General features: G+C 44.7%; 1 protein-coding gene across 1 annotated transcript; it reads left to right on the plus strand.

The window, feature by feature from the left end:
* The first annotated feature begins 1610 nt into the window (after positions 1-1610).
* On the plus strand, positions 1611-17677 carry PSMB1 (proteasome 20S subunit beta 1). Its single transcript, XM_077902667.1, has 6 exons — positions 1611-1778; positions 4052-4159; positions 7647-7728; positions 10094-10223; positions 16283-16389; positions 17396-17677. The coding sequence occupies exons 1-6, from the start codon at positions 1666-1668 to the stop codon at positions 17579-17581; spliced, it is 726 nt and encodes a 241-aa protein (XP_077758793.1). The 5' UTR covers positions 1611-1665; the 3' UTR covers positions 17582-17677.
* Positions 17678-26275: the final 8598 nt, after the last annotated feature.

Genomic DNA, 26275 nt, shown 5'->3' on the forward strand with positions numbered 1-26275 from the left:
ATTGTACAGTAATCCACTTCCTTCGTAGTGTTAGCCCTTGAACGATGCAGGGGTTAGAAACTCGAACCTCCCCAGAGATGAAAATCCACGTAGAACCTTTGACTCCATTCAGCCTTTTGTTGACTGGAAGCTTTGCTGATATCGTGAACAGACGATTGACACATATTGTGTATGTTATATGTATTATATGCTGTATTATCATTGAGGTGGAGAAAAAATTAAAATTATAAAATACATTTACAGTACTGTATTTATTGGGGAAAAAATCTGCATGTAAGTGGACATGTGCAGTTCAAACCTGTGTTGTTCAAGGGTCAACTCTATTATACATATCAGTAAGGTTGTGAACTCCTTAGGGATAAAGAATGTTTTATACCCATTTGTATTCAGGACAGAACAGATTCAGAATAAGTATAATTTTCTGTCCATAACCAATAATGAAAATCCTGTTTTATCCTTTGTTTACAGTAAAACATGGGGAAACTGTTAAAACAAGTACTTTTCAAAAATCTTTTCTGGTCCCCAAATCACACACATGTTATCGGGTAGTCCATCCTATAGGAGCCAATTGCTTCTTTGCTTGTTGTTTGAGATGATATTTTTAAGCTCCTAAAATTATAATATTTCTATAAGGAAGTGCATAAACACATCTGGAGATTAAAAGATGGTGAAACATGAGGAAATCTCCCACAGTCCATCCAGGGTCCATCACAGTCCTTCAGGGTCCATCCACGGTCCACTTACGGCCCAGCCATGGTCCACTCAGGGTCGGGCCGCAGTCCATCCATGGTACGGCCAAGGTCCACTCAAGATCCATCATAGTCCATCCACGGATGGTCACGGTCCGTCCACGGCCCATCAGGGTCTATCTACAGTCCATTCACGGTCCATCGCGGTCCATCACGGTCCATCCACGGTCCATCCACAGTCCACCATCGTCCATCACGGTCCGTCCACGGTCCACCATAGTCCATCCCAGTCCATCCACGGTCCATCACGGTCCATCCACGGTCCAATAGTCCATCCACGGTCCATCCCGGTCCATCCACGGTCCATCCACGGTCCATCCAGGTCCATCGTGGTCCATCACGGTCCATCACGGTCCATCGTGGTCCATCACGGTCCATCCACGGTCCATCACGGTCCATCTAGGTCCATTCTGGTCCATCCAGGGTCCATCCAGGGTTTATCCACAATCCACTCATGGACCATCACGGTCCATCTCGGTCCATCCTGGTCCATCCCGGTCCATCCAGGTCCATCTTGGTCCATCCAGGTCCATCCCGGTCCATCCAGGTCCATCCTGGTCCATCCCGGTCCATCCAGGTCCATCCAGGGTTTATCCACAATCCACTCATGGGCCATCACGGCCCATCCACGGTCCATCCTGGTCCATTCACGGTCAATTGTTTTGTGTGTGGTCAGACTTTAAATTCCTTGTCCATCAGGCGTGAATTCGAACGATTCTTCAGGAAAGAAAAACCGTCCTTAGGAAAAACAACGAGTCGGCCTCCTCGGAATAGGGGGCGCCCGGCTATCCAGAGGAGCAACGACAGGCGCGAGACAGAGCGGCCGGAAGGCGCGCCGCCGGAAGCCGGAAGCCGGAAGCGCGAGGACTTCCGGCCGGCGCCATCTCGCCGTGAGACAGCAGCCGCCGCCGCCGCGATGCTGTCGACCGCCGCGCGGGGCTGGGGACCCGGCCGAGACCTGGCGATGGAGCCCGACGGCGCCGCGGGCCCCCAGCAGCTGCGCTTCTCGCCCTACGCCTTCAACGGAGGGTGAGCCCCGGAGCGCCTGGGCCGCTCGGCGCGGGGGTCGGCGTGGGAGCCGGGGCTCTGCCGGGAGAGCGGCGGCGGGGGCGGGGCGGGCCGTCCTCCGGGGCCGGCGCCGGCGTTCGGGGGGGACCCAGCGGTCGGTGCCCCCGGCTCTCACGGTGTAGACGGGGAACCCGTAGGGACGCGTTCCCTACCTTGTAAGCAGTTCTCTCTCTCTTTTTTTTTAATTTCCAGAACGACTGCTAGATGGCATTCGCTCCGTTTTCACGGACGGGCCGGGCTCTTAGAGGTTGGGCCGCTCCGGGCACGGCAGCTGGAGGCTGAGCCGGGCGCGGGTTCTGACCCCGCGTCCCGGGCGGGCTGCTGGCCCATCGTGAGGCGGTTACAAAGCAGGAGGCTGCGGGGTGCTGGGGACTCCGTACCTGCCGCTCCAGCTCCTTGCGATCCAGCTTACGATCATGTGATCATCAAGTCACTTTTTTCCAGTCTTTTCTCCTTTTTCTCTAGCGCTTATTGCTGCCGGCTCTCGGGCAGCCTTTGTCTCTGCAAAACAAGGCTCGGTTCCCCATCTTCTACTCTGTTTCTTTTAAATGTAGCTAAACCCCATTAACATTCTCACGTCTCATTCGGGGTAGGATGATTCCCGAATGTGTTTCTCCAGGTTTACCTCTCCCCAGTCCCTCTTTTCCAGCTTCTTAAATGAAACATTTCTACCTGGATTTTCTTCTGTCCCCGTAACTCGAGGTACTAGAACAAAAATCAAGCTGATCCTCAGTCATCTTTCCTTCTTGCTCAGAATTATCCATCAGCTACCCAACCGCGTGTGAAATCCTGGACATCACAGTTGGCTCTTCGTGCTTCTGCTGCTTTTGGTAGTGACAAAGACTTGCACGATTCGTGCGTTCATGTTCCCCAGTATCCCGGTTTCTTCCAGTTCACCCCGCTACCTCACTGCTGCATTAATCTTTTTGGAACAGTGCTTTGATGCCATTTCCCATATTGTGTGTTATTGTCACGGCAGTCTTCTTAAAACTCTACTGCATGTGTATATGGAGCTGATCTCATTTCACAGTCTTTAGTGTGGGATTTTCTGAGGTCAGACCCCTGTCCACTGCATAAGCTTTATGTTCCTCCACTAGCTTACACACAAAGAAACACCCTAATAAGTTGTTTGTGTTATTTTGATCATTACCTGACTCTCTTTATCCATTGTCCATATTTGGAATGCCATCCTTTTGTAGTTCAGAGCTTTAGTGCACGTCCCACCTTAGTAAAAATAATGGATAATGTTTTCTTAGTGCTTATATTCTATTTCTTAGTACTTCTTTCTTAGTGCTGTGCTAGGTACTTTTGTGGTTTGTGTCATTCGACAGTCAGTCATCCTCTTAACACAGGAACTGGTATTACCAGCAATGAGAAGGTGGATTATTTGTGGTCACAGAGCTAGGAAGTGGCAAGGACAGGTCCAGTAAACCCCGAGCCCAGGTTCTCACATGTAAGCCACGTGATCATAGCTTACATTGCAGGATCAGTTATGTCCTTCGGCAAAGTAAAAGGGCTTTACAGTTCTTAGTGCATTTAGTTCTTGCAAAATCCTAGTAAGGGTAGTTACTGTTAGGATCTCTGATCTATATATGAAGACATTGAGGCCTGGAGAAATTAAACAGCTTACCCAGGGTCTCCTACCTGGTGAGTGAGAGATCCAGAATTAGATCCAGAATTAAACTACTCTGGGAATTCATGCTTTAGACCTTTTCAGAACACAGCATAAATTATACAGTCACAAAAGAAAAGGTTTGTTCTTTGTTCATTTCCAAGATATTTGGGTGTTTACTGAGTGGTAGATAAGGGCTTGGATATGAAGACATGAAAAACATTAAACCCTTCTTTGAGCACAGAAAACTTGATTTGTGGTGTCTATACCTGATCCCCTTGGCAGGGGTTATGGCCCTGTTTTGTGATATCAGTATCTTGCTCAAGGTTGGTATTTCATTTTTGATAATGATATGATAATTCAGTGGTTTTTCTGGTTACCTTCTGCCTAGTGACCTTTGCTCTGATTTAGGCTTGTGTTTTTTAGGAAGTACCTACATTTTTTCCCCCGGACAACTTGTAGCCAGGAATCATTTCCCTTTGATTGTTCATCTGAGCCCTACTCTTGGTCAAAGCTATTGGGTTTTGTCTCAACATATGCTATGGACTGTTCTCTAGAGAGAGATGCTATTGCCATCCACAAATATTCATTAATTTTTGTGTCTCCTTTATTTTTCCCTCAGTACTGTATTGGCAATCGCTGGAGAAGATTTTTCAATTGTTGCTTCTGACACTCGATTGAGTGAAGGGTTTTCAATTCACACCCGGGATAGCCCCAAGTGTTATAAATTGTAAGTAAATATTTCTAGGGTCACATTTCTTAGTGCCTTGTGATGATTTCATGCTGTAAGAGATTCCACTTCTAAACAATTTGTTTAATGAGTTTTTAGATTGCATATTTGGAGCTTAGTTTGCATTTTTCTTAGAAAACTGTTTTCTGAATTAGTATTTCCTAATAATTCAATATGCAGTCTTAATGATATTTGCTGTACTAGCAGGAAATATTTTTACCTTAATGTTTTATCATGAACATTTTCAAATACATAAGAAAGGTAAAAGAATTTTGTAGTGAATACCTCTATGCTATCACATGGCTCTTGCTGTTAGCGTTTACTGTAATTATTTTATCATATAGCTTTGTATTCTTTTTTCTGTTAATCCATTGCATGTTTAATGTTAGGGTTAAAGCTCATAGGTATAGTTGCTTAGGTTATGGTTAAATTAAATGTTTTGGGTAAAAAAAAAAAAAAAAGCCACAGTCATAATGGGCTAGCTATATTTTTTCTAAGACGTGAAAATGAAATCTGCACTGATGAGCAGTGGTTTGTAACTAAAGATTTTTGGAAACAGTTACAAAGGGTGGTTAATTCCTCAGTCCACAAAGAGCCTATTTAAGCCTGAATTGTAATAGGAATGAATTGACGAGGTTCAAGGACCTTGTGTTGTAAGGAGGAGGGCTCCACCTTTCCTTGTCGAGCTGGCCCACACCCTACTCTAGAGAACAGCTGATGTTGGTTTGTCGTCATCTTCCCAGTTCTCTTCGTGTACTTTTTTAAAAAAATCTAAGATCTTATTTATTTATTAGAGTATGTGTGCACACGCACAGGAAGGGGAGAGGGAGAAGACTCCCCGCTGAGCAGGACGCCAGGTATGGGACTCAGTCCAGGACCCTGGGATCATGACTTGAGCCGAAGGCAGACACTTCACTGACTGAGCCACCAGGCGCTCCTCTTCATGTGCTTTTCCATCTTTCAGTATTCCTTTCTCCTCTCTAATTCTTAGTGCGTGGATACTACCTTTTTTCTTCTTCTAAGATGTTTTATAATTTGAAAGTAGTAAATGTCACAGATAAAATTGAGGACTATAACTACAAATAACCATTCTCCTACAAGGTTCTGCTCATCTTCATAATGTTCTACTTTAATGTATGTGTTGCTGAAGGGAATACCTGTTCTTTCTTCTTTTTTTTTTTTTTTAAGATTTTTTTTTTTATTTATTCATGAGAGACACAGGGAGGGAGGCAGGCAGGCTCCATGCAGGGAGCCTGATGTGGGACTGGATCCCAGGTCTCCAGGATCAGGCCCTGGACTGAAGGCGGCGCTAAACCGCTGAGCCACCGGGCTGTCCCCCATTCTTCTTTCTTCTTATGAAATAACTGTAGGCATATAGATGGATAGAGAGAACATTAACAACTTCCTATGTCCTTCTTATCCATCTTCAGCACTAAACCACACATAGGGTTGAAGCCGCCTATGTACACCAAGCCCTTTGGGGCTGACTTAGACCCAAACCTGCCTCTTCCCCACCTGTTTGAGACTCTACATTTAGTCTTTATTCTTTGCATGCATACTCCCTTTCCATTGATATATCTGAGTATTTGGTATAAAGCATCCTAAAGCTCCAACATTTTGTCTTATTCTATTGGTATTATTCACCCATCTTGGTAGTAAAGGTGCTGCAGCCTTATGGGAGATTGGAGCTCTTTAACTCAGTGCAGTGAGATTGGTTATAGGGATAGTCGGGGAAATGCTGGTGATGCCCCCAGAGGTGTCTTAGTGGTCTCCCTACCTGGACAGGTATGGTTTGTGTAAATTTCTGAAAGGAAGGGTTTATCTTGTGACCTCTGCTACATTTCTTGATGAGATTGGTGTAGGTTTCCTTATAGATTGATATTAAAGTTTAGGAATCTTTGAGACCTGGTTAAATTTGTTTAACTCTATCAAAATTTAATCAGTTCCCCAATGGTGGGCATTTAAGTTACCTTTTTTTGCTTTGTTTTGAAGAGTCATTAGCATAACACGTATACTTTCACAAGTAAGCCTGTAGTATATATCTTTGCAAACTTACTTGAATATATTTACAGGTAGAACTTCTAGCAGTGGAATTATTGAGTAAAAGTAATGTTCACTTAAACTTTTACTGGATACTGCCAAATGACCCTTCTAAAAAGTTAAACTGCTGTATATTCTTGCCCAGTTATTTATTAAGAGTACCATTTTCCACAACCTCAGCAGCGTTATGTATTATTAACCAGTCTAATAGGTTGAAATAATCTCCTGTGTAGATTTGGATTTGTGAACAACATGAAGGCACTTTTCATATGTTTATGGTGACTTCTGTCTCTTTTTTATGTGACTCCTGTAACTATACCAATCTTTCTGTTTGAGGTTGTTTTTTGTTTTTTTTTTTTTAGTTGAGATATAATTGACATGACTGGTTTCTGGTATACAATATAATGATTATGTATATTGCAAATGATCACAGTAAGGCCAGTTAATATCTGTCACCATACAAAATTACACATTTTTGTTGTTGAGGACTTTTAAGATCTCTGGCAACTGAAATACTCGATACAGTATTATTAACTGTAGTCCCCATGCTATACATTACATCCAGTGAGACACTGTGTCGATGCATTTGATATTTATAGAAGCCCTTTCAGACTAAGGAAATTAACATTAGACTTTGATCAAATCTATGATTTTTTTCTTTATCATATTTTTCTCCATGTTTTAATTTGGGAGTTGCTTAGGGGCTCATTCAGTTGAGTGTCCCAACTCTTGGTCTTGGCTCAGGTCATGATCTCGGGGTCATGAGAGCTAGCCCTGTGGAGGGCTCCATATAGTGGAGAGTCTGCTGGAAATTCTCTTTCCCACTCTTGCCCCTCCTGCTTGGGCACACGGATGCTCACTTGTGCATGTGTGTGTGTGTCTTTCTCTCTTTCTCTCAAGTAAATAAATCTTTTTTAAAAAGTTTTAATTTGGGGATCCCTGGGTGGCGCAGCGGTTTGGCGCCTGCCTTTGGCCCAGGGCGTGATCCTGGAGACCTAGGATCGAATCCCACGTCGGGCTCCCGGTGCATGGAGCCTGCTTCTCCCTCCGCCTGTGTCTCTGCCTCTCTCTCTTGATCTCTGTGTGTGACTATCATGAATTTAAAAAAAAAAAAAAAAAAAAAAGTTTTATATTGGTACATAGGTTGATGAAGCTATTCTGTGTAGATACTGAATTGTATCATATTTAAATAGGTGGCTCTCAACCCAAGATTGTACCACCTGTGTTTTCTTTAGGCCATTCTTTCATTTGTCTCTAAGTCCTTGATCCACCCACAATTTATTTATTGTAGGGAATAAGATGATTACCCCACCCCTCCAACGGGTCTAACTGGTCGCAGTACCATTTGGTGAATAATGGAAATAGGAATTTTAAATTTAAAATTGCCCAAAGCGTGTTTTATTTTACTGTCTAACCAGCTCAGTTTCCTGAAATATGCTTTTTACAGAACAGACAAAACAGTTATTGGATGCAGCGGTTTTCATGGAGACTGTCTCACCCTGACAAAGATTATTGAAGCAAGACTAAAGGTAGACACTTTTGTGTAAAGTTAATAACAATTTCTTTGATTGATTGAAGCATACGACAGGACTGTTGTTCAGAATACTTGGAGAAGCTCTAGGTTAGCAGGTGAAATTACAGTCTATTCTAGAAATGAAAAGAAACTTAATATAGCCACGTGAAAGTAGCATAATGTGAAACTGCAGGATATTCCCTTTCTTAAAATCTCTGTACGATATAAAGATTCTCTACCTTTTCCAAGGTAGCCTGGGAAGGGTTTCTCCTGAAGATAATCTTCCTTCAAAAACAAAAATTCTGTGGTGGAGGCAAGCTTGTAGACGGGTGCTTGGTTTTGGATACCATCAGCTGACATGCTTTCCCTCCTTCCAACGTTGAATTCTTAGTTGACAGGACGCATAAGCAGAAACAGGAGTAGATGTGGCAGGAGTTTGGATGAAAGATACCATCTAAGCTGTCCTCACCTGATTCCTTGATTGGTTTTAGTTGACTGCCAGCTGAAGAAGTTGTGACACGTGATAGGTGGGGGTGAAACAGTAGGAAAGGGTGGTCCGAGGGGGAAGTGAGAGAATGAGCCATTCTAACCTGTTCTGCAGGTTTTAGAGAGGCTGACAGTGTCCCTGCCTGCATGTATTTTGTGTGTGATGGGTAGGAATGAAGAACAAAGGAATACTGACTTAATGAAAGCAAATGCATGTCTGGATTTTTATTAGGACCTGTGTATATTAAGCAGTATGTAACTTCAAATAATTTCAAGGAGAGTAGACCAGGAATAATTTAGACTGTATTAAAATGGGTTTTAGGGGCACCTGAGTAGGTCAGTTGGTTAAGTGTCTGACTCTTGGTTTCAGCTCAGGTCGTCATCTCAGGGTTGCGAGGTGGAGCCCCATGTCAGGCTGTGTGCTCAGCACGGTGTCTGCTGGAGTTTTTTCTCCCCATACCTTCCCCCCCAAGTGTGTGTCCATGCTCTTTTTCTCTAAAGTAAATCTTTAAATTAAAATGGATTTTATCCGTAATAGTAAATACTCTTCTTAGCTGGCAAACAAGATTTGGGCTGGAGTAGGATTTAATTTTGTAGGATATGTGTCCCAATTTTTATAAGTTGGTAAGGCCACCTGATGTGTGAAGAACTTAGCTATAATCACATCCTGTCTTTGCCTATTTGTGAATAACATTTGAGATTATATGCACTTATGAATGATGTCATAGGTACTGGAGTATGTAATAAGTTTAATATCTGGTTTTGAAAAAATTTGAAATAGCTCATTAGAATATAGAAATTATTTCATTCAATGTTTTATTGTTATTTGAAATTTTTACACTGAAAGCTTCATTGGCATACATTTATTGACATATGTTTCCTGGTATACATGACTAGCAGAGTAAGCATTGTGTTAATAAAATATAACAAGGAACAGTGAATTCAATTTAATCATACCATCCTTGAAATTTTTCTTTCATACATTATTACATAAATGGTGTGGTGATTAAAATGTTGATGCTTGGTTTTGAAATGAAATGAAGATTTTTTCCTAATCTGTTTTCAGTATTTTGACTTGTTATTTTGCCCTATATTCTTAGGTAAATCTTTAGAGATGCTTGCTTTGTGGGTGATAAATTGGTGAACTTAAATTTATGTTTGTAATTTTTTTAGAATTTCTCGGATAATTTAGAATTCCCTAAGAGTGCAGTAAATCTAGGTTTCAAAATCACAATGAGATTTGCTTTGGATACTTCAGTTCGCCATTATAGATGCTTTAAGGAGTAAGACCATTTCCCAGAGTAAGGGTTCTGCTCTCATACCTCCTGTTCTCACACGTATCTACTTTGCAAAGAGAAGGGCTTGTATGTGGGTCTGGTCAAGGGTCAGCAAACTGACCAGAGAGTAATTATTTTCAGCTCTATGGGCCATTTACTTTGCTGTTGTAGTGCACCAGCAAATGTAGGTAGATAATATATAATGAACAAATAGGACTCCGATCTGATTCAGCTTTCTTTGCAGAAGTAGTTGGTGGGCTGGACTTGGTCCACGGGCTCTAGTTTGCTGCGGCCCTGGTCTAGAGGCAGAGTAAAGGAGAGCTGGACTTAAATCATCCTCCCATGCACTACTGATGCCTGATGTGTGGCATTTGCTCTTGAATGAGCCGTTCCTGAGATAAGGGTGGCATGGAAAATAGAGAATTGAGGACAAATTTAACTTCCTTTCCCTTAAAAATGTGTATAGCCCCCCGAATGGTGTGGTAGTATTGTGTGTGATGATGAAAGAACAGTAGGCACCCTTTCACCAAGATAAGTGTTCACCCTTTAACTTTACTTTGCTGGTTCTGGTCTGTATTATATTTTGCCTCTCCGTGCCTGTTTTGTTAATACTTGCAGATGTATAAGCATTCTAACAACAAAACCATGACTACAGGGGCGATTGCTGCGATGCTGTCTACAATCCTCTACTCAAGGCGCTTCTTTCCCTACTACGTTTACAACATCATTGGGGGACTGGATGAAGAAGGTAGAATTCTTTTTTCTGGAAAATGAAGGGAGGGGGGTGGCATTTTTTAGATGTGTGTTTCCATCTAGATTTCAACCATAAACACCATCTTGCCTAACAGTTTTATTTTCTGTTAATTAAAGCAATACGAAACTGAAGCTAAAAGGGAAAGAGATGATCCGAAGGCACATCACAGATTATATACTAAAGCTCTAATAAGGACTATTGGGCAGGCTGTTATTTTACTATTTTCTGCAGATCTCGTATGAGTTCAGTAGTTAGATAATTAGCATTTCGGTCTTTCAGAAAGAGATCTGATTTGGAGAAGCTTGACTTAATTATGATTCTACATAACAAACATATTTGCTTAAATTTTTAAAAAGTGATGCCTTCAAAGAAGTGTATGCATACCCTGCAGTGTTTTCTGAAGCACCACTGATTTCCTGTCAGAGTCCGATGAGAAGGGCCTGAGAAAATGTCGTGTTACTTGATATGTCCTCTTGTTGTGTTTCTTTTTTTAAAGATTTTTTTTATTTATTCATGAGAGACACAGAGAGAGGCAGAGACACAGGCAGAGGGAGAAGCAGGCTCCATGCAGGGAGCCTGAGGTGGGACTCGATTCCAGGACCCCAAGTCACCCCCTGGGCCGAAGGCGGTGCTCAACTGCTGAGCCACCCAGGGATCCCCTGTCCTCCTGTTTTGATCCAGTGCAGGGACACTGATGGTTTTCACTGGGTTTCATTTGGACTGACCTTTGGTTGCTTCCAAAAAACCAGGTACTTTCTCTCAGGACAGATCTGTGCCACCATTTACAGTAGTCCATTGAGTAAAGAAGTTACAGAAATGTCTGGCTGATAATAGTATGTTGAAATACATCTATCTCCTGAGAGGGAACATTTCTGGATAATGAGTTCGGCTCCTCTCATCCCCTCACTCTACTTTGTATCCCTGTCTCTTCTAGTCCACTGGCTTTTCCTTTGTTTTCCTTCTATCTTACTAGCTTACCCATATGTGGCCTCTGGGAGCCTTCTAGTCATAGTATCGACTGTGGTTTACGTGTAGACAGGTTATGTTAACACAGTGTATTTCAAGGCTTTCAACCTACTTGAAAACTAAGAAAGTAAGTGTAAAGCATAGAAATGGTCAGTAGAAACAAATTACCCTTAATAAGGTAATTCAATCCTAGCCACAGATTAGCTTGCATACCCAGCGTGCTCATGGGCACTTTTTCACTTAAATTACGTCTGACTTGAATGTCTGATAAATAAAGTCATGTTTTAGTCACATTTGTAATAGCTACCATTGAATTTAGCAGAACAAACGGTGTCCTTTGAGTTTTGCTGAGAGATAGGGAGACTGGGGTGTGTTTTGAGTTAGCCCTGTTCTTTAATGTTTTGGTGGTATTCTCAGGCATTTCTTTCTTTCCTTTTTTTTTTTTTTTTTTTTAAGATTTTTTTATTTGTATTTATTCATGAGAGACAGAGAGAGGCAGAGACAGAGGCAGGAGGAGAAGCAGGCTCCCTGTGGGGAAGCCCGATGTGGGACTTGATTCCGGAACTCCAGGATCATGCCCTGAGCCAAAGGCAGACGCTCAACCACTGAGCCACCCAGGCGTCCCTCTCAGGCATTTCCAATTGTCTTTTTAAATCTTCTCTGGTCTGCTTTGGTTATCCTTTAAATTTGTTTTTATTTCTTAGAGCAATTTATGTGTGTCATAAAGCAGTCCTGTCTGTTCCCAAGGTACTCCAGCTTTTACCTGTGCTTTCTTTCCTCTTCTTGGTTTATTTCCTTGCTTTCATGGTGTACAAAGCCAAGAGACCTTTTATGTGACTTAGGATCTAATCCTGGTGTTCTGAGATTTTATAATGATGCTCCTTCTACAGAGTGTCTTCTAGATTTCCCCCTGTTCCCTCCTCACTGTCTCCACAGCCACCTGCATTGTGATCTTTCTTTTATAATGTTCCCCTTGCCATATTGCCCACTAGTCCTTTTCTTCCTCTCTGAAGATTTCCTCAGGTTTAGATTCCTACCTTTGGTACAATTTTTTTTTTTTTAAGATTTTATTTATTGATTCATGAGAGACAGAGAGAGGCAGAGACCCAGGCAGAGGGAGAAGCAGGCTCCATGCAGGGAGCCCGATGCGGGACCCGATCCCGGGCCTCCAGGATTATGTCGTGGGCCAAAGGCATGCTAAACCGCTGAGCTGCTTGGGCTGCCCCTTTGGCCACATTCTTATTTTTGCTGTCATTCACTTCCCAAGAACTTTTTTTATTCTCTGGCTTCCTAAATTTTTTCTTAAAGTATGTTCTTGTTATATTTTTTGTACTTTCTTTGACATTTTCTTGTGTTCTTTGCATTGCATTTTATCAGACTTTTTTTTTTTTCCCATTTGGTTTGTTTATTCCTGACTTCTATGTCAGAGGCTTCAAATTTCTGTTGATTTTTGACAGTTCATACTGAAGGTTGATATGCCAAAATCTGAGTAAAGGTGGCATGGTATGTCTGTTTTCCATTTGCTGCTTCTGTTTCATTCCCTTACACAGCCTGCATATAAGCCTGGTGCCCCCAAGTCCAGAGTCTCCACTAAGGTCTCAAGAGACCTTGTTTCCTGTTTTGCTCTCTTGAGGAGACAGAGACCTGGAGGGCAGTGCTCCTTCTTGAGATCTTCAGGGTAGTTGGGTCCCTGACTGTCCTTCAGGACACTGGGGTCAACAGGTGAACTTTGGACAGTGGGATCAGTGATTGTCTTTAGGATGCTTGGTCCACAGCTGCCCTTGAGGCTCACAGGTTCAGTAGCCATCTGCTTTAACCTCTGCCTTTGACTCTACTTAGAGTCATGCTTTAAAAATATTTCCACGAAATTAATAATGAATTTAGTTTCTCCTTAACAAAAACAATGGTACTGTAGAGGTTTCAAAGAGTACAGGAAGATACAGAGGTAAAGTAGTCATCACCCCAATCCTTATCTCAGAGATAATTAGTATTAAACTTCTGGTCAGCATGCTTCTAGGCATCTTGGTGGTCACATGTGCTGGTGTGATGAATAAGTGGAGTATATAATGTGAATGTCTGTGGTGGGATGTACTGTCAAGGAGTTGTTCTGTGCTCCTGAGTAGACTCCTCAGGATTCAGGGCTGATTTACATGGGGTGTAGCTATGCCATAGTTTGCCTGCCTGTCCTTTGAAGGTCATTACGCAGTTTTCTTAATATAAACAATATGCTGAACAGTCTTGTACAGTTTTGTATACTTCAACCATGTGTACCTCCCTGGAAAACATTCCCAGAAATTGAGTTGGCTGGGTCAGAGAATATATATTTTTGGCATTTCGATGCCACCCCTGGCTTGCCCTTCAGAAAGGGTCACCAGTGCCCCTCCTACCTGGGGCACTGGGGTAGTTTTTTGCATCCTTACCACTATCAGAATTAACACATTTTGGAGATCTTTACCTAATAAATACTTTATGGTTTTGATTTATATAAGTGTACTCAAGTTGGGCGTTTTTTGTGTTTATTTACCTTTTCATTTCTTTGAGACTGACCTATGTGCTGACCTTTGCTCATTTCCATGTCTGCACTGGTATGTCAGTTTTCCATTTTTCCATGAGTCTTTTTAAAAAATTATAAGAATGCCATCCAACTGTGTCAACTCTGTAATGTCAGCAGTGGATGCCTCCCAAGAATGTTTCTGTCTCCCATCTTGAGGAGTGTCTGGGTATCCAGAATTTTCAGAATTTCGTACAGTCCAATCTGTTGGTGTTTAACTGCTCTGAGTGTCCTCTTCTATTAGAAGGGAGGGTTTACCTTTATTTCTTTCTAGGACTTGTTTTGACTTTATTTTTACATTGAAGCCAGTTTGCTTTTTTTAAGGTTAAGAATTATTTTTGATGAGGAAAAGCACTCTGTAGTCAAGATTCATGCCCTTCTCTGATGTTTTGCCTTTGCTAAGGGGCGGGGGGGGGGGGCGGGGGGGGGCGGCGGTGGGGGGGAAGGTCATTGAATCTCTGGTCTTCAATTTATCCCACTCTTCTCTTCCTCACATCTCTTGGTTTTCCTGAGATTAGTTCTGCCTTCGGTAAAAACTTTTGGGCCTCGTTGTACTTGTGTCCTGTTGGCCTCCTGAGAGATACATTGTTCTTTTCGCTTTGTATTTCCTGTCCCTTTTTCCTGTGCTGTATATATAGTTCGTGAACTGCCCACTGGGATCTCGATCTTGTCCCACTCTTCCCACAAAAACACTTCCCTGGGCAGCCTCAGCACCTAGATGCTGCCTTCTCAGCAGAGAATTGTAAGTAATTCTGCATCAGGAAAAGCACACACAGCTGGGGGTAGTGGAGGTCCATGGATAGGGAGACAACTGTCCTTAATCTCCCATCTCCCAGGTTAATTATTGAGGTGTTTCAGTTCTGGGATGATGTGCTAGAAGGTCAGTTATATCACTTCTAAGTCCTAGCTCATAAATGACCCATGATTTCTCACACCCAAAACACAGTTGTTTTTAAAAAAATTACAGTGGCAGGTGTGCTCTGTAACAGATCCAGTATGGAAGCACACGAAGTGATTCCCTTCTTCTCTTCCCTCCAGTCCCACAATCATGACTAACTGCAGTTTGCAGTTTATCTTACATACTTTTTTGTGTGCCTTATACAAATACATGTTTTTCTTATGCTTTTAAACAAAATAGGACTGTGTTGTACATATTACAGAGCTCTTCATTTTACGTTGTCTTGTGGTTGTGGGCCTGGGGGCAGTCCCGTTTTTCTCTTCCATACCAGTTTGGGCTAACAGATTTTAGAGTGTTTGTATATTTTTGCTCTTTTAAGAGATGCAGAATAAGCCTTCTCATAGGTAGATCTGATTTATAAGTGAGATTATTACTAGGTCATAGGGTATGTACTTTTACACTTTGATAGATTCTACTGCCAGATTGTTCTTTAACAAGGCCTAGCAGTTTGTGCATGCTTCAGGTGAGCCTCAGAGCCCCATTTATCCTTCTGCTCTTAGTGCTCTGTGACTTGTTAAGAATTCAGGGGCTCCTGGAGGGCTCAGTTGGTGAAGCATCTGCCTTCAGCTCAGGTTGTGGTGAGTCTGCTGCCTCTTCTGCCCGTCCCCCTGCTTATGTGTGGGCGCATTCACATGTGCGTGCTCGCTCACTCTTTCTCTCTCAAATAAGTAAATATAATCTTAAAAAAATTTTTTTAAATTTTTATTTATTTATGATAGTCACAGAGAGAGAGAGAGAGAGAGGCAGAGACACAGGCAAGAGGGAGAAGCAGGCTCCATGCGCTGGGAGCCTGACATGGGATTCGATCCTGGGTCTCCAGGATCCCACCCTGGGCCAAAGGCAGGCGCTAAACCGCTGCGCCACCCAGGGATCCCAATAAATATAATCTTAAAAAAGAATAGGTACATTCAGATTCTGGTTTAGTGTTTCTGTTTTTTATGTTTTGTTTTTGCAAAAGTGATTCTTAAATCTGGTAGCACAAAGCAAGTGATTACATCTTAGGCACAACTAACCTTTTGCATGTGACATTTGTGTTTTTCCAAAATTTCCCCTTTATTAAAACAGTTTTTTATGGTGTTGATGCTTACTATTAAGTTTAAAAACACAGTAAATCTTCCTTGCGACTATTCACATTCAGCAGTAGGAGAATTTTAAACTCAAATCTATGCTAGAACTACACTCACTCGTTTTTGAGGAACATCGTGAAGAGCTTAGTGCAGAACTCAGCCCAGGACCTGTGACTGCTAACCAGCAGTATATGTGACTGCTTCCTGTCCACATACGTATCGGAGCCACTGGGCGGTGATGGCTGATGTCAGCTTGATGAGAGCGTGGAGCTGAGCTCCGGGTGGCAAAAACACCATGAGACAGGAGTGGGCAGGTGTGCCTCTGATCATGTTCTGAGGGTAGGTGAGCAGACTGCTGAGGATAACAGAACATGCTTCTTACTGAAATTTGGCTAAAATTTTAGCTAAGTTCATAGTTGACTTTGTGTCACATTTGGACTAGATTTAGTTTTACTGTGGCTTGGGGTTATGGTCAGGATGCACCCTTATGGCGACTGTATTATTCTTTCAGGGAAGGGAGCTGTGTACAGCTTCGACCCAGTAGGTTCCTACCAGAGAGACTCCTTCAAGGCTGGAGGCTCAGCAAGTGCCATGCTCCAGCCGCTGCTTGACAACCAGGTAATGACACCGCATCCAGGCTGGTCATGACGTTAACACAGAGTGCTTCCCTCTGAGTTCCGTTCACCAGCTGAGGAGAGTGGAGAAATCGAGGCTTGCTTGTATGTCCCTGCTGAGTTTGTGTGGCTGATTTTCCCTACCCCAGTCTACAGTCTCTGTGTTCTGCTGGCTCTCTTGTGGTCTCTCACCTTCTCCCAGGGCTTTAGTGTCTTCTGTGCTCTCGTGATTTCCAGGCCTCTTGTATCTATAATACTCGGTCTGTGTTTTCAATTCTCTTGCCACCTTTACCTGAACATCTTGAAAATTCTTTTCTCCACATATTCACCATTTTTGTGTCCCCTTATTTTGTATTCTAACTTCCAAGTACATTTTTAATTTGCCTCCTTTTCTGTTACTGTTGCCTAAATTCAGGTCTGCATTTCCCAGCATCCTTTCTGCCTCCAAACTTACTTCCTTGTGTTTCTGAAATATATCATAAACGTGTAGTCACTTGTGTGTATTGCTTACCTGCCTCCTCTCCCATCCATGTGGTGTGCTTCTGCACAGCACACCCTTGGTCTGCGTTGTCACTGCCGTCTGACTCTGCTATATCCTTCGTGCCCCCATACTCAAGTGTGTCTTCTGCCAAAGGAGATTTAGTTAATAGCTGCTGGGGCTCTCCTGGCTCTTTTCTCTTAATGGTAACATATTGTATAATGGTATGTGTGCTTCTCAGGAGCAGGAGCTTTGTCTCAGTGAATATTTGTCAGGCTTTAGGAATGTTGTGAGAGCTTGGTGCAGAACTGGGACTGCTAAGTGGTGCAGAACTTGGTGCAGGACCTGGGACTGCTAACCAGTCTGCCTGTGAGACCTTCAGTCAGCTCTGGAAGCTTCTCAGTTGAGAGACATTTTAAATTTGTGTGTGATCTATTCATTATGAGTCCCCAGACTTGTGAAGGCATTGGGGAGGCTGGAGCCACCTTTGTACTGTCACATGATGCCTCAACCATGTTTCCTGTCCCACCAGGTTGGTTTTAAGAACATGCAGAATGTGGAGCATGTCCCGCTGTCCTTGGACAGAGCCATGCGGCTTGTGAAAGACGTCTTCATTTCTGCAGCGGAGAGGGATGTGTACACTGGGGATGCACTCAGAATCTGCATTGTGACTAAGGAGGGCATCAGGGAGGAGACTGTTCCCCTGAGGAAGGATTGATTGGTGTGCTGTTATTAATCACTTTAGAACTGGTTAATTTTGTATCTTGGAACTATTGGTCTATGTTTCATTAAAAAATAAAAGCTGAAGTAATCATTTTGTTGTAATTTGTGTTCTTTAAGCAGGATGAACCTAGAAAGTAGAATTTCATTTTCCTTTCATTTTCTGCTATTTTTTTGTCTTTCAGAGCTATTTTTGCATTTTAATTTTTTTTAGCTCTACGTCCAACATGCAGCTCAAACTCAAGACCTCAAGATCAGGGGTCACATGCTCCACTGACTGATCCAGCCAGGTGCCTGTTTTTGTATTTTAGAAATGACAAAAAAAAAAAAAAACAGGTTGTGTCATTTTTTGCTTGTATTTATGAGCAAGAAATTTATCTGGAAAAGATGACCTTTGGTCAGCTCATTCCATGATGGCCAACCCATCTTATGAAGAAGGTTTTTGGAATTTATTTAGTCCACCCAGCTTGCCTTACAGGGTGGGTTACCTTTAAATCACCACTTTTAACTTTAAACCATCTCAGTCTTGTTAACAAATGTGAATGGAATATCTTATAATTTCTCATCTTTGCTAAGCAGTTGGAAATGGCTGTTTTGGAAAAATGTTCAAAATAAAATTACAAAAGCAAATAACCCTTTAAATGGGCTTTGTCCAGAAGTCAGCAGGAAGAATCTTTATAAACTCTTTGAGTATTAAATCTGAGGGGCGCCTGGGTGGCTCAGCGGTTGAGCGTCTGCCTTCATCCCAGGGCCTGATCCTGGAGTCCCGGGATTGAGTCCCATGTCAGGCTCCCTGCGTGGGGCCTGCTTCTCCCTCTGCCTGTGTCTCTGCCTCTCTCTCTCTCTCTCCCTCTCTCTCTCTCTCATGAATAAAGTCCTACAAAAAGTCTCAACTCTTGATCTCAGCTCAGGTATTGATCTCAGAGTTGTGAGGTGAGCCCTGTGTTGGGCTCCCTACTGGTCATGGATCCTACTTTAAAAAGAAACTCAAGACCTAAATTTTGATAGAGCTAAAGTAGTTTCTGTTTTAGAACTATTGAATACATTTTATCTCCCTATAATGTTGGAGAGGTTTTCTTGGTAGGGAACAAGTCAGATACAGCGTAGCCTAGGGGGTGTTACTGGTTTTGTGGCCTATTAACAACAGTGGGGTTTTCCTATTGGCCTTCTGTTAATTTAATTAAAATTATCAAAACCCTAAGAGATACATACTTTAAAATTTGCTGAGGAGTCCATTGATATGTCACCTGCGAGCCTGTGAGCCGGAGGCCCAGGAGAGGTGATGTGTGAGGCCCTATCTCCAGGGACAGGAGATTTCTGTCCCAGCTCAGCATGCTCCCAGCAAATTAGACATGCCCACACTTGGGGGGGTGGGGGAGCAAGGGGGTGGGCGCAACCTGCTTTACTCAGTGCACCAATTCAAATGCTAATCTCACCCAGAAGTCCCCTCAACGCCCCAAAATAATATTTAGCTGGGCATCCTTTGGTCAAGTTGACATAAAATTGATCATCACAATTTTATAAACTTTTTTAATTAAAGATTTTATTTATTTATTCATGAGAGAGAGGCAGAGATACAGGCAGAGGGAGAAGCAGGCTCCATGCAGGGAGCCTGACGTGGGACTCAATCCCTGGTCTCCAGGGTCAGGCCCTGGGCTGAAGGTGGCGCTAAACTGCTGAGCTACCCGGCTGACCAGTATTTTTTTTTTTTTTTTTTTAAGATTTTATTTATTTATTCATGAGAAATAGGAGAAACAGGCTCCATGCAGGGAGGCCGATGTGAGACTTGATCCCAGGACTCCAGGATCACGCCCTGGGCCCAAGGCAGGCACTAAACCGCTGAGCCACCTGGGGAATCCCTAAATTTGGTATTTTAAAATATTTGTTTCAAAGGATGTTCCATTGATTTGGGGATTCAACTTTTCCACAATTTAAAATTATCTAAATTTGTCTCGAATTTTCTATTGGGTCCCCACCTCCAAAGATATCTAGGGAAGTTTCACAATTTCATGATGTCTTCTTTTCAGCCTCAGGTATGGATTATAGTAACCTAGTATTTCTCCAGACCTTGAGTGTGGTCTCATTTGAAGGCCTGTGTTTGCAGGAGGCTGGAGTCAATTCGGCCTTGTCCAGGACACACTAGCTTGTGGGTCCTTTCAGCGCTAACTCTGACTCTAGTTGGGGCGGCTTTTATAGATTATTTAACCACAATTGCTCTCCTGAAAAAGGGAGCCTTTTAGCACTTTGGTAGATTAGAGGTTTAATTTCTAGTTAGCCTTTAAGTTTCTGGTGGAGAAGCCGCTATTACATCAAGACTTCCTTTCCTATGAATGTCAGATCTACATTTCTGCCTGCTGCACAGAGTGAAAGGGATTGAGAATCTGGTAACACTAGAGATTGTTGTAACTCTGGATGTGTTAATGTAACTTGATTTACACACCCTGAATTGGAATGTGGTGCATATGTTTGTCTTTGCCTTAATAACCAGAGCAGAAATAGGCTTCTGAAGTCTGCTCCATGGAACTCCCCTGTGGGGTTGTGCTGGCTCAGAGCTGAGCCTGTGACTGGCAGGTGCCACTCAGGCCTCCGTGTGTCATACACACACGTTTTCTGCTTGAATTGCAGAAAGAAAAAACAGGCTCTGGGACCAACTGCAAGACAACTTGAGATAAGGAGGTAGGTAAGACAGTGTCCTTATGACCAAATGTCTTGACGATCACCCTGATAGTTTTTTCCCTTCCTTTCTGTACCTAATACTAGAAGCGCCCTTCAGGACCAAGAGCATTTATTAACTTGCTTTCTGACTCAAGGTCTGCATTCCCTCTACTTGTGACTTTCGGTGTATGACAGATGGGATCGCCTGTATCAGAATTATGTAGACACTGGATCAAAAAAAAATTATGTAGACACTGACTGGTTAAAAACTAATTCCTGGGCACATCTCAGATGTATTGTCCTAGTCTCTGAGCTGGGCCCTAAAAATCTCATACCCAGGTGATGCATACACAATTTTTAAAAACTCCCTTAATTCTTCCTCAGGTTCAATCAGAGAAACAACAAGGACACAATGTGAAGACACATTATTGTAAGGTTTGGCCTGGTGTGATTAAGAGGAGCTGGATCTGGTCTAGGTGCTGGAGCCTAAGGTCCACAGTGTGGGCTGTTGGGAAGGGATAATGGGTGTGAAGTGGGGCACAGGGGGGCAGCCTGGGCCCTGTGAATGGGGGCCAGGAGAACACTTGTGCCAGCCTCACTACCTCCAGATAGCCCATGTCAGTGACTGGGACAAGGGACTGGGCCAAACCCTCACCAGGCCTGGAGGGAGGCAGGCAGGAGCTGAAGATGCTTGAGCCCAGGCACCGCCCATAACCCTCGGGTGGGCATGAAAGCAAGATGGCTGGTGCCTCCTCCCCTTACCTGCCAGCCCCCGCCCCCCAGACTTCCCAGCAGCTGGCCACCCCTAGACTTGGGAAGGAGCTTCAGCTTCCTTCCCACATTATTGCTTCTGCAGGGGAGGTACTGCTGGGGGAGCCTGAAGGCAAAGTGAGTTGGAGGTTCAGAAACCTTGTTCCTGCTTCCTGCTAGTTAGCTCGTTTTCCACCAGGAGAGGATATGAAAATGGTTTGAAGGGGGGATGCCTGGGTGGCTCAGTGGTTGGGTGCATCTGCCTTCGGCTCAGGGCGTGATCCGGGGTCCCGGGATCGAGTCCTGCATCGGGCTCCCTGCATGGAGCCTGCTTCTCCCTCTGCCTGTGTCTCTGCTTCTCTTTCTATGGGTCTCAGGAATAAATAAATAAAATCTTTTAAAAAAATGGTCTGAAGGGAAATTTTCACCCACGGGGTCACTAGGGTTTGTCTGTTAATATCCTGGGGCTGTTTTCTGGCTCCCAGCATGTGTGCATGTCGGTGATGGCAGGCGTGGGTATGTCCAGGGAGGGGAGAGGCCCCGCCTGCCCAGGCCATGGTCACCGTCTGTGAGTGGGTGCTTCACGAGCACACGTTGTCCTCTATCCTACAGCACGAGGTTAGCTGGCCATGTGGTTCTTGTGTCGGCCTCTGGGAGCTCAGAACACAACATGGTGGGGCATCCCGGTGGTGCAAGCGAGTGAGCGCCCGACTCTTGGTTTCGGCTCAGGTCGGATCTCAGAGTCCAGAGATCGAGCCCCAAGTTGGGCTCTGCACTGAGTGGGGCATCGCTTAAGACTATCCCTAACCCTTCCCACCCCTGCCCCGTGTTCTCTCTCTCTCTGTCTCTCTGTCTCTGTCTCTGTCTCTCTCTCTCCTGACTAAATAAATCTTCAAAACAGCCCGGGCTGTGGATTGCACGGCTGCCCCAGGACCATTCGGTCTCCCATCACTGGCCTGAGTTCGGGGCGGTGCCTAGAGCCCCTTCCCCTCCGCTGCCTAGTGTGGGGACGGAAGAGACTGTCCCCCCCCCCACCCCCCCCTAGGCTCTGCGCCTCTGGGCCTCTTCCCCGACAGGCAGGCTGCCTCTAGGCAGGACCAGGGGGTCGGGCACCCATAAGAGGGGCAGACAGTACCCCATCGGGGCTGGCTTAGAAGTTGGGGGATGTGGGGGGCGATCTCCTACCGCTCGGCCCTCCGCAGACCTGCAGCGGGAGCTGCCCCGGACAGCACTGCGGGAAGCCCCGGAAGAGGGGCCTGTGGCCCCGGGAAGGGCCTGACCCGGTGCCTCGCGGAGGGTGCGCCCTCGGGGCCGCCAGGTGGCGGCGTTGGCCTCCCGGTCCAGCCACCGGCGGGAAGGCCTGGTCCCGGAGGAGACGCAGGCTGGGGCCGCCGGCCCCGCCCCGGCCCTGCACCGACTGTCCTGGCCCTAACTGTAAATCCCCTTTCCCACCCGGAAGGAGGCCCGCTGTCTGGCGCTCTGAATCCCAGATCGTCCTCATATCAAAGTGGACAGGACGGGACAAACCCAGCAAAGCTGGTAGTAATCTGTACCAAAAAATTAGCCAACAGTGATCTGTGCTGGGGACTCTGGGTGTGTGTATGGGGTGGGGGTAACGAGGCGGGGGAGAAAGAGAAAGCGGGGAGGACGGTTGTGGTTTGGAGAGAGAAAAATCTCAACACAGAATTTCTTTGGAAACAGAAACTTATGAGGTTTTTCCGGACAACTGAGTGGCGGCAGAAATGAGATTAAGCCCCGCACGCATTTATTCTACTGGGTCTCCCTCTGGGTTTTCTTTTGTCTTCTGCTACCAACAAGTCCTCTTGTTTCTTGTACTTCGGTAAATTCCTCTCAAATTAACCTTGATGTTACGAAAACCTAAGGACTCAAGTCTATAAATGTCACTGAGATTCTTCGTTGAGGATTTTGTAGAGATGCTGACGAATGTATCCACGAATCATGAAGCTTAATCTCTCATCGATGAAGTTGAGGCCAGCAGGCACACTGCTTGCTTCCGGTGGCCTTCAGCTAAACCCCAAGAACATGCGGGAGAAGACTTGCTTTTTCTCTTTTTAATTTAAATTCAAGTTAGTTAGCAGACAGTGCAGCAGAGGCTTCGGGAGCAGGATCCAGGGGGTCATCACCACTGACCCACCCGGTGCTCACCCAGGTGCCTCCGCGGCGCCATCCCCCCCACCCCTGAGTCCTCTTGGGGCTTTGCCTCCCCAGAGACTTGCTTTTCTCACACACAGCTCGATGCCTTTGGCTCAGAAGGGGACGGCCCAGACTGCTTTCATTCCACTGCCGGGCGGTAAATGTACTTGTGTCTCCCGGGTCATTCTGCCTTTTTCCATTTTTGCTCAAAATAGAAATCAAATAAATCCAAGGCAAACCTACCCTACTTGGAGATGAAAGTTAAGTGTGTCATTATAGCGACCGTATTTCCTACACCAAAGTTTGACACGTGCCTAATACAGGGTGTGACCAAACATTTGAATTTAAGGCTCTCTCTGAAATATTAGCAGTTAGGAGTCCCTATTTAATTTTTCTTTCTAAATATTTATTTTTAATGATTTCAAGAGCTATAACTGGACTCCGATTTCATTTACGTTCTTGACTTTGTCAATTTGGCAGTTTTCATTCGTTGTCAGAACCGATTGTTGAGAAGCACAGGAGAGGCCGGGAAGGTGAGGACACTGCCGACCCATCTGCGTCGGTGTCACTGCCCTTCCTTTCGTTCACAATTTTAAGAAGACTCATCTACGAACCAAGGTGTTGCTTAGCTTCTCAAGAAGCCAACCTTCTGGACGGACCCAGCTCTGCTCTCCTGCTTCCTGGGAGCGCTGCTGTTCGTGCGTTCCCTGGAATCCGGCCAGGCGGCGTGCTTCTGGACTCCGGGCCTGAAAGCCTTACATGTCATGAAGTATTCCTCGGTGGTGGTTTCCCTGTGAAACTCCTCAGAAAGAACGTCTCCTGAAAGCCATCTACGACTCTAGCAAGGCCGGCGTCTGAGGGAAGATGCTAGAAAGGCACAGAGGACAAGAAGAGGGCCAGGGATGACCTGCGTAGAGCTGAGGAGTCGGCGTATTTGCAACAGTCCCTTCTGTGGGGTCTCCCAAGGAGTACAAATCGGCGTTGGGGCCAGATTGACATGTTATAAGAGCACAGACACTAAAGTATAATTTTTCCAAGAAATCCGAATTTGCCTATTTATGTTGTGTATTTAGAGGTGGTGTCGGGCTATTTGTTCAGACATGCCCTGTGCTCCATCTATCCAGTATTTTGACAGTATTTTCCCAGTTCCTCCCATGTCCCAGGCACTTTCCTGTCCTGGGGATATCGCTGTAAATAGAGACACGAAGTCCCTGCTCTCTTGAGGTAGTTAGCAAATTGCCAGCACACCTCAGGTGTCTACACAACAGAAGTGTGAGGCAATGGAGAGGGCTTACGGAGGGCTTATAATGCGGTATGGAGGTGCTGACATGCGAGTTGAGACTTGATAACAAGAACACACCAGGGATTTGGGGGTCCTAGGGGTGAGCTTACAACACACATCTGTTCCCTAAATAGGAACCATCTCTGTGCCCGGCCCTGGGGTCCAGCCCTCAACAGAACGGACCCCAATCCTCCTCTCAAGAAGCTTGTGTTACCATGGGGAGAGTGAGACAACCACAACCAACACAAGACGAAGTGTATCCTCCCGAGTCACAGTGATGAGCGAGAGGGAGAAAGACAGAGGCAAGGGGCGACTTGTGGGGTGGGGCCGGGTAGTTCAGGTGTCTGGGAAAGGACCCTCCTTTCTCCAGCTGAACAGAAGTGGGACTATGCTTCTGGTTCTTTTTGGGAAGGAAATGTGGCCTAGTGATCCTTGCATCGTCCCTCAAAAGGGGACTGAAGTCCTGACGCTGAAACCTGCCCTTCCGTCGACCTCTTGCTTCTCTTTAAGGAAGGGCCATGAGCACAGCCTGTCTGGGCTCCTCGACTAGCAGCGGTCTTGCTGGTGGGGACATGCGGCGCATCTGGGTAGGAAACCTTGTTACAACAGGGGGGATCTTTTAGTTTCAATCCTTTCTATAACCAACGATTGGGAAATGGTTAGGCCGCTTAGGAGCGACTCAGGACATGGGATACTAACCTGCCATTAAAAGTGCTTCCCACGAAGTCCTTGTGAGTAACTTGGCAAAACATTAGGGTGGAAAACTAACCGAAAAGCAGCAGAATACAGCATCATGCGCCACACGACGGGTCTGTGAGAAAATGAATATCATAACACGGAAGACAAGGCATCCCAATCAGTACAGCAAGGTGGCCGGGTGTGTGTGGTTTCCTTTTGTAGACCTCCTTAATGGACTTCTATTATCTATTTATTTTTAATTTTAGGAGAAAGCTTTGTAATTTAGAATTCTGGTTTAATAATCCCTCTTCCTCTTATTCTTTTTGTAAAGGAATCTCTGTGCTGAATGTGGGGCTCAATCTCAAGACCTCAAGATTGAGTCACATGTTCCATGGACTGAGCCAGCCAGGCGCCCCACTCCTCTTCCCTTTTTGCCAAAATTCTCAAGATATTTTATTGTAATTGTAGATGCAATACAGTAAACAACTTAATAGAAAAAAATCTAAGTGGCAACATAGAGTTAGAAAAAAGTCAGTTTGACAGAATATTTCGCTTTTAACCAGCCATGAAAACATTGTCTCCTAATTAGTAAAAAATAAAGACTATATTTCCATGAGTACTGTCTCCACAAGCCACAAATATTTTTAGGCAGCGTATGGGACGAGGTTGGGAAAGTGGCTGAGCCCAGCTCAGCTGTGTACGTGTGTGAACCCTGCTGGACAGCTCGGTGGTGGACCGGCCGGAAGAACAGTCTGATTTATCTGTCAGATGATGAAACTGAAACCCTAGGGTTTTTATTGTATTTTTTAAAGATTTTATTTATTTATTTATTTATTTATTCATTCATTCATTCATTCATTCATTCATTCATTCAGAGAGGGAGCGACAGTGCACACGTGCCCATGAAGAGGGGCAGAGGGAGAGGGAGAGAGAATGAATCCAGGTGGACTCTGTGGGTCTTGACTCCATGACCCGGGATCATGACCTGTGGGGAGCCCGATGCAGGACTCGATCTTGGGACCTCGGGATCCCGGCCTGAGCTGAAGGTGGATGCTCAACCACTGAGCCACCCGGGCCCCCCAAAACCCTGGCTTTTTAGAGAGATGTGAACAAAGTCTCAGTTGTCTGGAGAAAACCACAGAAAATTATGACTTCCCTTGGGCTTCATGAAGG

The sequence above is a fragment of the Canis aureus genome, chromosome 7 (genome assembly GCF_053574225.1).
Source record: "Canis aureus isolate CA01 chromosome 7, VMU_Caureus_v.1.0, whole genome shotgun sequence".
Classification (NCBI taxonomy): Eukaryota; Metazoa; Chordata; class Mammalia; order Carnivora; family Canidae; genus Canis; species Canis aureus.

Coding starts and splice junctions, on each gene's coding strand:
- PSMB1 (XM_077902667.1), top strand. CDS start 1,666: ATGCTGTCGACCGCCGCGCGGGGCTGGGGACCCGGCCGAGACCTGGCG. Junction 1,779..4,051: donor CCCTACGCCTTCAACGGAGG/GTGAGCCCCGGA, acceptor TTTTTCCCTCAG/TACTGTATTGGCAATCGCTG. Junction 10,224..16,282: donor TGGGGGACTGGATGAAGAAG/GTAGAATTCTTT, acceptor TTATTCTTTCAG/GGAAGGGAGCTGTGTACAGC.